Source organism: Dendrobates tinctorius, unplaced genomic scaffold (genome assembly GCF_039654945.1).
Source record: "Dendrobates tinctorius isolate UK_male_01 unplaced genomic scaffold, ASM3965494v1 ptg000103l, whole genome shotgun sequence".
Lineage (NCBI taxonomy): Eukaryota > Metazoa > Chordata > Amphibia > Anura > Dendrobatidae > Dendrobates > Dendrobates tinctorius.
This window is the reverse complement of record NW_027361771.1, coordinates 37837722-37851102: the sequence shown is the minus strand read 5'-3', so window position 1 is coordinate 37851102 and position 13381 is coordinate 37837722. Positions and strand designations below refer to the sequence as shown.

Sequence of the window (13381 nt, the reverse complement as noted above, 5' to 3'; positions counted from 1 at the left end):
CCTAACCCTAATTCCAACCCTAACTAATTCCAACTCTAACCCTAATTGTAACCCTAACCCTAATTCTAACCCTAACCCTAATCCTAACCCTAGCCCTAATGGAAAAATAAAAATAAATATGTTTTCTTTATTTCATTATTTTTGCCTACTTATGGGGGTGATAAATGGGGGGTTTATTTACTTTTTTATTTTGATCACTGTGTTAGGGTTTATCACAATGATCAAAATGTACCTGGAAGGAATGAATGAATCTGCCGGTCGGCAGATTCAGCGGGCACACTGTGCATGCGCCCGCCATTTTGGAAGATGGCGACACCCATGAAGGAGGGAGGGACACCGGGACTCAGGAGGTACCGTGGGGGGTGAGGGGGGATCAGAAGGCGGGGGGAGCGGAGGCTAGGGGAGGGGGAGCAAATACTGATGGCAACGGCAGATCGCCGCCATCAGTCAGTGGCGGGGGAAGATCGCCCCACTCAGCCATGGCCGATGGTATTGCAGCATCGGCCATGGCTGGATTGTAATATTTCACCAAATTTCATTGGTGAAATATTACAATTGCTCTGATTGGCTGGTTCACTTTCAACAGCCAATCAGAGAGATTGTAGCCACGGGGGGCAACACCACCAACCCTGAGGTGAAGTACAAGACCTCATGTACCTGTGGGTTAGGTGACCTTTCATTGACTCCGGTCACCCGACCTGCAGGAACACGATCATTTCATTACACAGCATATGCATCACAGATCGGATTGGCATACACTGTGTCAAAGGTCGGGAAGGGGTTAAAGAGCAGTAGGTGGGTGTTTGAGGGAAATACAGCCTCAGTGACTGGATAGCCTCAGTAAAGGTTGAGTTTAGAGTCAATTTGAGACTTGTTTGTTAAAAACAAAGACTCTTAACTACCCACTCATTTTACATACACAAAGTAATGGAGACAGTACGGACAGCTGGGTACAAATGGACTAAATTTACCCTGGATTAATTTACTAGCAGTATAGGTGTCATGACTATGTTAGAGAAGAAGCTCAATATCTGTTTGTAGAGATCAGAATTAATGTTACCACTCATTTTTATTACAGATCTCGTACGCTGACTACAACCTTCTGGATGCCCTTCACTGCCATCTTGACCTTGATCCAAAATGTTTAGCCTCATTCCCTCTGCTCTCCGAATATGAAGAGCGTGTTGCCTCGCGCCCAAAACTCAGCCAATACTTGAAATCTGAGAAGCGCAATAAGCGACCCATCACCCCGAAACACAAATAGGCCTCAATTATTAGAACTGTAAATACACATTCCTGTAAAAGTGGCTGTAAAGTTTTTGAATTAAAGGGAATCTTTCAGTAGGATTTCATCCCCAAAACTATCTCTATGTCCATGAATCTCTTTGAAAGATAAATCTGCAATACCTTTAAATGGCCAGTATGTTCCTCTGTTACTGAGAAATCAGCATTTGAATTTAATGAGGCTGTATATCTGAAGACTCTGTCACTGCAGCTCTATTCCCTACCCACTGCCACCTCCTCCTGCTTGACTGACAACGCCTTTGCTGTGTAAATTTAAGCAAAGAAGCTATCAAGCAAGAGAATGTGGCATTGGGTGGGGAATAGAGCTGGAGTGACAGAGGCTTGGTAGGAGCTTCCACATGTTAAATGCACTTCAACCTCATGTGCATATCAATTCAAACACTGATTCTTCAGTAATGGAGGAATGGACTTTCTAGTTAAAGGCATGGATGGATTTGTCTTTGACAGAGCTACATGTGGACATAAATCTTTTTGGGGGTGAAATACTGCTGACAAATTCCTTTTGGAAAAAAACTAAATTAAAATGTATTATGGCTTCAAATTGAAAAAAGTGTTGCCCATTCTTTATAATGTAGTAATGAATATTTGTAAAAGGGTTTTTTCTAGAATTAAATTGTATCACCTATACACATGATGAATAGAGTGGGTTCCAACCATTTCAACCTCTACCTACTGAAAAATGAGAGTTTTATATACCACGTTTCAATGGAATGCCAGTTATGTTATAATGTTATATTTCTGTCTATGCCATAGACTTTAAATGAAGGAGTGCACAGATCACTTCTCCATTTGGGAATTGGTTCACAGAACTTTGCATGTTATCAGTGGACATTCATGGGCTTGAGCATGGGTCATTTGTCCCCCCACGATCTGATTCTAAGGAAAACCTTTTAAAACCGTTTTCTATGACTTTAATATTGATGTAATATCTTAGGATAGAATATCAACACTTACTTGATGTCTAGTTCCCAACTGTACTGGGTTCAGTGGGACAGTCCCAGATTTGAGTCTCTGTCTTACTGTCCACAGCGATTAGCGAAATGTCCCACTGTCACGCTTGGTGAGGGAGAAGCTAGGTGCACAACAATGGGAAGAGGGAGGGGGAGCCCAAACACTAGGAAAGGGGGGAGTGGAGACTCCTAGGCAGATGTGACAACACCATGTCTGGCCTAACATCCCTAAATAGGTTCTGCACCTATTGCCAAGCAGGAACCTAATCCCTGACTGCCCCTGGTGTTAGACCCTGGATAGGGAGGGAACAGGGTAAGTGCAAGTCAGCCCCTACTACCACTAAAAACAAAGCAAGAAGACAAATGAGGGAATACACTTAGCTTGAGACGACACAAGAGAGCTCATGCCAGCAATCCTCCAACAGGATCCAAAAAGAAACTAGTTGACTTCTAGCACTTCCAACAGACAGAGGAAAATAGAGCCAACACCAGTACCTTACTGAAGGGAATCAGGGTATTTAAACATCTAGCAAGGGTGTGTCAATAAGCAGCAGAAGGTGGAGGTTGCTGCTAGGACTTAAAGGGAGAAGGATATCATGCCATCCAGAGATGAAAATCAAGAGTATGTTTGTGTACATATATTCCCTTAAAAACTTTTAATTGATAATTTGAATAAAACCACCAATTCCCGTGTAATCCACAAAGACAAGAAAGCCCTATTCAAAGACTGCAATGACCTATCTGGACACCTTCCTAGCCATGGAGGTTGGCACCCTAAAAGAGTTCGATTGTTTGGCGCCCCCACTCGGACGTCGTCTGTCCCTATCTCCCCTAACTCACCCTGGATGCAAAGGTGAGAAAACAATCAATGAAAGGAATGAGGTGAAGGAAGGGAAAAAAGGTCATATGTAGAATAAACATTGATGGGCAAGAAACATATTATATCATATTAGGAGTGACCCTCAAAAAGGTACTAATCTCAGTAAGAGACCAATAATAAACCACATACAGCAATGTTATTGCACCCTAGATATTGCACAATGCGGTTCCTAGACAATGGAAAAAGTCAAAAACATGGCCCACAGTATAATGCTCATACGAGATAACACATGGATATAATTTATCCCAAAAATTGAAAAAGCATGCATGGCCATGCAGTTACTTATCAGAAAGAGTAGAAAATCGCCTCGACGCGTTTCCCCGTTGTTGCGGTTCCTCAGGAGGCCTATAACTTTAGTACTATCGATGCTGGATAGGTTTTATGATGCCCCAGATACCATGATGAAAAAGGCATGCCTTTAAAAGCTCCAAAACATGAAAAAATATAGAAATGGGGTATCGCTGTAATCATACTGACCCGAAGATTAAAGCTTCATTATCAATTATACCACACGAGGAACAACATTAAAAAAAACTCCAAAACAATTCCTGAGTTGCTGTTTTTTTGTTCATTCTGCCCCCAAAAATCTGAATAGAAAGTGATCAAAAATGTCATGTGCCTGAAAATAGTACCAATAAAAATGTTGACTTGTCCTGCAGAAAATAAGCTGTAATATGAAGCTGTTAGCCAAAATATGGATAAATTATAGCTGTCTAAAGATGGGGATGCAAAAACTAATTTTTGCAATAAAAGACATCTTTTCATGTGTGACAGACAAATATAAAGACTTGAAAATTTGATCTATTTGGATAGCCACTTCTACCTTTCTTTGTATACATGTGTTGTGTTGTGAGAAAGAAGTAATCTGAAACGCGTTGAATAAAACCACTTGCTTTTATCTGGATATTTCTGGTTCTACATCACATTCGGCAGTGCGGATTACATTCACAAATCCCCTATTTCATCAAATGTGGAGTAAAGCAAGCATCCGGATTGCTAACTCCTGTGGGAACTGCCGTATGTGTTTTCCCATAGGACGGTGTATGACTGTTTATTTTTATTTGAACTGGACAGGCTGTTTTTCTGTTACCATTTTGTTTTTTTTTGTTTATGAGACAATAAACCAACGAGAGACTTTAACCACCCGTGCGAAGGAGTCTGCGTCGAAGAGCAGCTAAGCCTGTCAACCCCTCACATGCTGTTTTTCAGATGTGTGCAACGTTCCAGGAACACGTGTAGCAGCAGTGGATAAACCGTATATCCTGGGTGAAGGCAGCTACAGGGATGGAACAGCATTTGGACAAAATGGAGGAGCTACTCAAGCACCTGATCCTGAGCCAGCAGCAACAGCACCAGGTACAGCAGGAGACTAATAACTCCTAATACAGCAGTTGCAAAAACAGCAAAGACAGATGGAACTCCTGGTGGGAGATGTCCGCAACAGAGAAACCGCCCTCCTACCACATCAAGGTGATGACTCATGCGTTCGGAAAGTGGTAAGATGAGCCATGCAAAACATGACCCCAGGGGATGACATAGAGGCGTTTTTGACTGTTTTTGAATGGGTTGCAAAGCGGGAGAGGCTGCCCACGGAGCAGTGGGCGGAGGTATTGGCCGCGTATCTGACAGGTGAACCCCAGAAAGCTTATTTTGACTTGACCATGCAGCATGCCCAGGAATATGCCAAGTTGAAAATGGAGATATTGACACGCTCAGGGGTCACTATGTCTGTCAGAGCCTAAAGAGTTCATCACTGGGTGCATCGTGGTGACAAACCTCACCACTCACAAATGTTTGACTTGTTGCATTAGGTCCAGAAATGGTTGCAGCCGGAGTCCTTCACTCCAGCCCAGATGGTCGAGCGGTGTCATCATGGACAGTTTAATTCACTCGCTCCCTAGGCCATGCAGACCTGGGTTGCCCAAGGAGACCCCCGGAATGCGGATCCCTGGTGGGCCTCGTATAAAGGTACCAGGTGGTTGAGAGGTCCCTGAAGAAACCAAGGGGTGGTACATCTCCATACTGGGATACCCAGCAAGAGCCCAAGTCCCCAAAAAGGGGTAGCAGAGCCACCACTGGGGGGAGTCCAAGGTCCCAAGGAGCCGCTGAAGGGCTTCCAAAGGCTGCTGCTAAAGACCTGATCTGCTGGCGGTGTCACGGTCCAGGACACATAGTGGTCCATTGTCTTCTGAGCAGATGGATTGCAGCCTAGGCAGGCACTGCTCGTATTATTCTATACACAGAGAAACACGGAGTGACTGAATCCAAAAGGAATTTTTGTAAAGTATAACAAATTTTATTATAACAATTGTGTACAATAAATATTCATAGCAAAATTGCACATAACTAGCTGACACCAAAAATCAGGGGGAAAGGCAGATGGGGGGGATGACACATAACCCACTGCACCAAAAAATAACACCATACTCTATGGAAAGCCCAGATGGTATATAGATAAAGCTCTGCTGCCTATAATCATTAGAGTGAAGTCACAACCATAATGGGTCTGAGAGGGCAGCAAGCTTAGAAGGCTAACACTAATGAGAAGGAGTAGCGGTAAGCACATCCCATACCCAGCATAATAACGCCATAGTGGCAAAATATAAACCACAGGGAGAGCTTACCGAAGGTGCCCAGGTACCCCAGAGTATGGAGAGATCCCCGACGCGCATTTCGCGCTACCAAGGAGCGCTTTCTCCTTGAGGACAAAGCGCTCCTTGGTAGCGCGAAATGCGCGTTGTGCATCTGTCCACACTCTGGGGTACCTGGGCACCTTCGGTAAGCTCTCCCTGTGGTTTATATTTTGCCACTATGGCGCTATTATGCTGGGTATGGGATGTACTTACCGCTACTCCTTCTCATTAGTGTTAGCCTTCTAAGCTTGCTGCCCTCTCAGACCCATTATGGTTGTGACTTCACTCTAATGATTATAGGCAGTAGTGCTTTATCTATATACCATCTGGGCTTTCCATAGAGTATGGTGTTATTTTTTTTTGCAGTGGGTTATGTGTCATCCCCCCATCCGCCTTTCCCCCTGATTTTTGGTGTCAGCTAGTTATGTGCAATTTTGCTATGAATATTTATTGTACACAATTGTTATAATGAAATTTGTTATACTTTACAGAAATTCCTTTTGGATTCAGTCACTCCGTGTTTCTCTGTGTATACATTTATGCTTATGGAGTGGAACGACTCATTAACATGGTGGGTAATCATTACAATAGGTTACCGCCATTAATGTTGTATAAGGTATTGGGCTTTTTTGTTATAATAACGCTGCTCGTATTATGCCTACCCAGCTTGCAGTGTGGTCTATCAGCCCGGAGAGCGGCCGCAGTCATGTCCCGTGACCATAAACGGAGTACTGGTGTCAGGACTCTTGGACTCTGGGACCTTGGTGGCCCTGATAAGGGCCACGCTTCCCCCCCGTTGATCACAGGGAAACATGTGTGCATCCGCTGTTTACACAGGGATGCCAAAGACTACCCTGTTTCCAGAGTGTTGATTAAAACCAGCCGTGGTACGGAGTTCCACGAGGTCGGGGTATTCAGAGACTTACTACACCCTGTGATAATTGGACAGGACTTCAGCCTGTTCTGGGACTTGTGGGGAAAAGCAGGGGTGCCCAATGTCTCAGGCAGGAGCCAGCGCAACCCTGATGAATCCCCATGGCAGTTGGAAGTGGAGGAGTTCCCCTTGTGTGTCCTAACTGGTGATGAAGATGAACCGGTGTCCAGGGAGGCCGAGGTTCTTAAGCTGGGGGTGTCTGGGGATAATTTTGGGACTGCCAAATGTGGAATCTTACCCTAAAAGGGGTCTTTGAAAATGTATCTGTGATTGATGGGGTTGCTCAAGAGTCGGGGGCTGACATCATGTGCCCACACTTTGCAGTCAATAGCAAATTGTTGTATTGAGTGACTACACTGAGGGGAGGTGAAATAGTGGAACAACTGTTGGTTCCAAGGCTATATCGGCGGAGGGTTCTAGACAAGGCATATTCGCATGTTTTGGGGGGACATGTGGGGGTGGAGAAAACACAGGAGAGAATATTGCAGAGGTTCTATTGGCCAGGATGTTACCCGGAGGTCCGGAACTATTGTAGGTCCTGCCCCACCTGCCAGATAACCGCTCTCTCTTCTCACTTCCGAAGTCCTCTTGTCCCATTACCGGTAATAGAGATCCCATTCGAGCAAATTGCCATGGACCTGGCAGGGCCTTTAGTTAAGTCTACAAAAGGGCAACAATATATTCTAGTGGTCACGGATTATGCGACCCGGTACCCTGAAGCAGTACCCCTAAGGAACTCTTTGGCTAAGAGCAATGCCCAGGAGCTTGTCCATATTTTTGCTAGGACAGGCCTTCCAAAGGAGATATTGACAGACGAAGGAACCCCCTTTATGAGCAGGGTAATGAACTGTGTAGGGTCCTCCAGATTGCCCAGCTGCGAACTTCAGTGTACCATCCAGAGACTGACGGTCTAGTAGAACGCCTCAATAAAACCTTGAAAGCCATGCTCAAAAGGTCATTGAGAAGGACTTTCGAGACTGGGACTACCTGCTTCCGTTTTTGCTCTTTTCCATCAGGGAAGTTCCACAGGCCTCTACTTGCTTCTCGCCATTCGATCTCCTGTATGGTTGACATCCACGAGGGCTACTGGACATCGCCAAGGAAACATGGGAAGCTGAGGTCATGCTACACAGGAGCATCATAGAGCATGTTGCCGAGGTGCAGGAGAGAATGGCAAAAGTGATGCCTATCTTGAAGGAGCATCTTCACCAGGCACAGTGGGCACAGGCAAGGTTGTATAACCGATCAGCAAGGCTAAGGCAGTTCCAGCCCTGGGACCGCATGCTAGTGCTTATCTCCATGGTGGAGAGCAAGATGCTATCCAAGAGGCAAGTCCCATACGAGGTAGTGGAAAAACAAAGTACACCAGCCGGGGCCAAGGAAGCCTCACCAGGTCTATCACGTGAACTTGCTCAAACCCTGGCGAGACTGAGAACCGCTGGACACTCCTTGCTTGGGAGCCAGTCCCAAAGTCACCATGGATGATGTCACCATTGCAGAGACCCTGATGCCAGCCCAGAGACAATAGTGTCGGGAGCTGTTGCAGCGGAACTGGGACCTATTCTCAGAGTTGCCAGGAAAAACGCAGGTGGTCGAACACGACATGTTGATGGAACCGCATGTAAGGGTACACCTCAAGCCCTATAGAATACCTGAAGCATGGAGAGAGGTGATATCAAATGAGGTAAAGAGGATGTTAGACTTTGGGGTTATAGAGGAGTCGAAAAGTGGATGGTCGAGTCCCATTGTCCTCTTACCGAAGGTTGACAGTGAGTGTGTGATGTCCATCTGGTGCGAGTCTGAGCTGCAAGTGAAACAGCACCCAGAGAAACCCCGATACCCTTTACCCCTATACAGGGATCTAGAATTACAGCAGAGTCCAAGAGGTAACTGCCTATAAGAGCAGCGGACCAGAGCAGGACGGTCGCCAGAAAGGGATTAATAAACGAGACCGAAATCGTAGTCAGGAGTCCAAGTCAAAACCAGGCGGGCAGCAGAGGTACAAAATCAACAGGCTGAAGCAGAGTCAAAATCCAGGCCAAGGTTAGAGTCACCGGGAGAGCGGCAGAGGTACAAAATCGGCGGGCTGAAGAGGGGTCAGAAATCCAGGCTAAGGTCAGAGTCAAGAATAGCAAATAACACACTAGCTCACTGGGGAAAGCAAGACTATATCTGGCGGCCTGCAGGACAGGCCCCAAAGTATTTGAAGGAAAAGCCTATCCCTCACAGGCTCACAGTCTGATGACCTCATCTGGACCGCCCCAGAACCAGGCCAGATGGCGATGCACCAACCCCTTCACCTCTGACAGTGGAGCGAAGCCTGCGCCCACCAGATTCCTGCGCAGGAGCCCCTTCTCTGTCACCACCATCACCCACGGGAGAACCACGGCGATGCCCAACGACAGAGGCATGCATCAAAGGAGCGGACCCACATGAGGACATAGCCCTCCCGTCACTGGCACCACCAGTCGAAGGAGTCCGGCGCCTCCCAGTGGCCGAGGTAGGAACAGCAGCCCCCGAGTCTGACGGCGACGTGACAGTCTGGCGCCTCCCAGTGGCCGAGGCCAGAACACCAGCCCCCGAGTCCGACGGCGATGTGAACTTCCGGCGTCTCCCAGTGGCCGAGGCCAGAACACCAGCCCCCGAGTCCGACGGCGACGTGACAGAGTGGCGGTTTTGCAATGACTACCGCAAGCTGAATGAAGTCTCTAGTTTTGACGCTTACCAAGTGCCTCTAGTGGACAAACCCATTGAGAGACTTGGACTCGCAAGATACATTACAACCCTGGACCTAATGATGGGCTATTAGCAGATCCCCATGTCCCAGAGTGCCAAGGAGAAGACAGCCGTCTCAACGCCTGATTGGTGTTTATAGGCCCGAGTAATGCTGGCAAAATGGTGAGGCATCAATCTTCCTCACCCCCCCGAAAAACTGTCTAAGCACCAAGTCATGCAACAGTCTCTTCTGCTCTTTGATCACTCCACTAGCTAGGGTTTTACGGGCCATCCATCTGGCCCTGCCCCACAAGTGGAAGAGTCTGAGTGCACAGTTGGCCAACCACTTGTTATGTTGGAGAATGAGTACATGGGAGGGCCACTGTGCACAGTCAGCAGACCACTGCAGCACATATCTGAGAATGAGGAAACACAGGTGCTAAATCCTGTTTCTTTCTGCAGTGCGCCGACCGGCAAGGAGGACAGTTGTGTGGAATGGGTGGAAGATGATGTGGGGATGATGAGGTCCTAGACTCAACATGAAGCGAAGGCCATCATAGTGACATGCTCAGTTCAGAAGAGGAGGAGGTCAACGTTGCCCAAGCAGCTCAGCAAAAGAGGGAGATGGATGGAAAAGCACAGCGGGCAGGTCCTAGCCAGTACATCAGCTGCTACTGCCCACCATGCCAAGGAAACGAGCACACCCAACCCAGATAAAAGACAGTGGGTTTGCAACTTGTGCCATCAGAGCCCGAAGCAAGGAATAAATCTTTTAAAACTGAGCACCACCTGCATGATGAGGCATCTGAAATCTAAGCACAAGTTGCAAATGTGGTGCCACTGAGGGTCCAGTCGCCAGAGAGGTAGTGCACCTCAGCCAGAGGTGTGGTACTCCACTTGCTCTGTCTCCAACATCTAATTTGTAATCTCTGATTATCTGTTTGTATAAATTTGCAGTAATTTACTAGTAAGAGTATAGAGAAACTTACATATTCATAGACTTTATTTGTTTGCAGTGTTTTGGCTCCCTCTAGTTGCCAGAGTCATGTTCATGGTCCTACTTTCTGTTTTTCTATTTTCTATGTCTGAATCTCCTCCCCTCATTTTGCAATGCATTATGGTAGCTCAGCCTCCATCTCCCTCCACTTTCCTTCAGCTTGTATTCAAGAAGGAGCTCATTCATTGCTGTCCCCTTGCGATTGCATTGTCGGTATGTACTTATGCTTTCTTATAGGTAATTTCTGTCCTAATGTTAGCCGAGCATAGTCAGGTCTATCCCTGGTCAGTTCTAGTTTGTAACCTTCATGCACAATGTATAACATGTATAATATGTATTTCTGCTGTACCATGCACTGATTGTATGTATATGATTGTTTACAGTTTCACTGCATCAATATACTATCACGTTCAATAAAAGCACAGACTCAGCCACAGTCTCTTTATTAGACTTCGGTATAGCGGTTTATCTGCCTATATAGCTACATGAGTCTGCTTCATTTAGTGAGGACAGAACACCGCTCTCAGGTAAGGAGGGGCACTACCTGGTACCCACACATTTGCACCCAAAATCCAGACCTCTCTAGTCCAGGGGGAACTAGGTAGAGGGTGTGGGTGGAGGAAGTAGAGAAGGGGAGGAGTCAGAGAGTGGTCATGGAATCAGGAGTCGGAGGGAGGCAGACAGTTGGTGCTGGGGACTGGAGGAGTGAGAAGCTTGTCCTTAGACTAGAGCAGAGTGAGAGGAGAGAGGAGTGAAGAAGGGGTCCTAGGGGCCAGGGAAGTGAAAAATCCACCCGTGGCGCCCGAATCCACACCGACCGTAGTCGGGTGGAGGGACCAGGTCGTAGTGGGGGACCGGCCCCAGACTAGTGGAAAGACTGCAAGACTCATCTTGCAAACCGGAGGCAGTAGTATCTGTATGTGAGACAGCCAAATCCACAAACATTCGCTGAAAAGGCAGCCACATACAGTAGGATCAAGGGGACCAAGAGGACGTCGCTTGACAGGATCCGAGGCTGCTGGCTTGGGACACTGTGTGAGATGCAGGGCAGGAGAGGCGGGAGCCAGCACAGAGAGACGACCAGAGAAGGAACATAAGAAGGGGGTCCTGGTAAAGTGTACCTCAATTTACCTGAGAGGTGGTTGGACCACTGACCCGGAGGACACAGCACCCCGGCTGGTGATTGTACCTGAAAGACCATGAGTAACAGTGTGAAGACGGCACACTGCTGTGTCCTCAGATTTATTTACTGTGTCACCTACCCTGCACTACAACAGTTACCATCATCTTCAACCCTATAACTGCCCTGGGGCCTAGATCTACCCGTGGAGAGCTGCAATATCTTTGCTGCGTCACCAACTGCCCCAGTGGACCTAAATCGCAGTGTCGGCCATCTTCTTATTGCCGAACACCACGGGTGGTGTCACGACTTAATCCACTATAAACTTTCCCCCCTTTCATTTTATTGGACGCCCAGGGCCACGGACCAGGTCACTGCTGCTGTGACATCCCCTGAAGAACTGACCATCCCAGGACCGAGTACACCCAGCCCTAGCGGGCGCTCCACAGTGAAGTCCACATCTTAAAAAGCATAACAGATGTGAGCCTCCTCCTGCTTTTTCTTCTGCCTCTTTCCCCCTCTCACGATCAACAGGGCCACCTGCCTCTTAGCAAACAGAGGATGAGACAGCAAAACCACCACCAGTGTCACCAAGCATATCCACACCATCCCACACGCCATTTTTTAAAATAATTTAATTAATTGAAAAAATGGCATGATGACCCCTCTAATTTTGATGACCAGCGCAGGTAAAGCTGATGCTTGTGACTGGCGATAACATTTTTACTGCTGTTCACAGCTTCTGGCTTCAAAGCTTCTGTGTGACAGCTTCTGTGTGTAGCAACCACAGCGCTCTGACCGGCAGTAAGATGACAGGGGGGAAATGCTGGATGTTTGGTCCCCCATTCATTTGAATAGGATCTGGGTTCAGGTTCGAATTTGGGTACTGTTCTTGTACCTGAACCAAAAATTTTTTTAATGTTCAGCTGAACCCGTGTAATGTTTTCGGACTTTTATGCTAGATCCGTTATCTTCGCATTTAGTGTGTCGGCCATCTTGTTTCCTGGACTGTGCATTGACTTTTGCCCTCAACCAATATGGAGTCCTCAGCTTGTCGTTGGCCATCTTGTTTCCTGGCATGTGCAGTGACTTTGCCCTCAAATAACATGGAGTACTCAGCTATGATGTCCCTGCCCTGTTTCCTGCCAATTGTCCTTTTAATCAGCTCCAGCTGATTCACCTGTGCTCCTGAATCAGCTCTATTCCCAGTTTGTGACTTGGTCTGTGAAGCCTGGATCTCCTCTGCTTGGAACCATTTGTGGACACAGAACCCTTCTGCTTGCCAGCTACTTCTGACAGGAAAGTAATGGACTCTGAATATCGTTGGTTGTTTGCCTAACTCTGCAACTATCCTGCTACTGCACTACTTGTATGAAGTAATACAAGAAATGCTTAAGAAGCTTATGTCTCATGTGTCTTATTATACCCATGCGTTAGACTCTAGATAGACTGTATACCATATGACAGATTCAGGAGCCATGATAGAGTCTGCTGGGTCTGAGACACCGCTGCAACCTGTATAGAGATTTTTTTTTTTTGGATCTTTGCCATTGGGGAGCCGCTGCAGGCTGTGGATCCAAGATATCGATATATGTGATAGTGGTTGTGGCTTCTCACAACCTTTCCAGGTGAGCACATTCCCTTCTTTTAAGTCAGGAGTGTTACCACAGGTAAACACTATTGTGCTCCTTTTCTTTCTTTCCAGCCTCTCTGCCATACATCTTCGGGGAATATGGAGGACTCTATTAAACATCTGTGCGAAGTAACCAATTCAATCCTTGCCGATCTACAGGCAGTAAAGGACAGCTTTGCAAGTCTGCGGGATCGGAGTGATCATAATCTACAGG

The 13381-nt window shown here is 46.9% G+C and overlaps 1 protein-coding gene across 1 annotated transcript in view; it reads left to right on the top strand.

The window, feature by feature from the left end:
* Positions 1-4004, top strand: part of LOC141100045 (glutathione S-transferase P 1-like) — a 34884-nt gene extending 30880 nt beyond the window's left edge. Inside the window, exon 7 of the mRNA XM_073588223.1 lies at positions 1079-4004. Within this exon, the coding sequence (XP_073444324.1) occupies positions 1079-1264 (186 nt within the window). The 3' untranslated portion in view covers positions 1265-4004. The remainder of the gene's footprint in view (positions 1-1078) is intronic.
* Positions 4005-13381: the final 9377 nt, after the last annotated feature.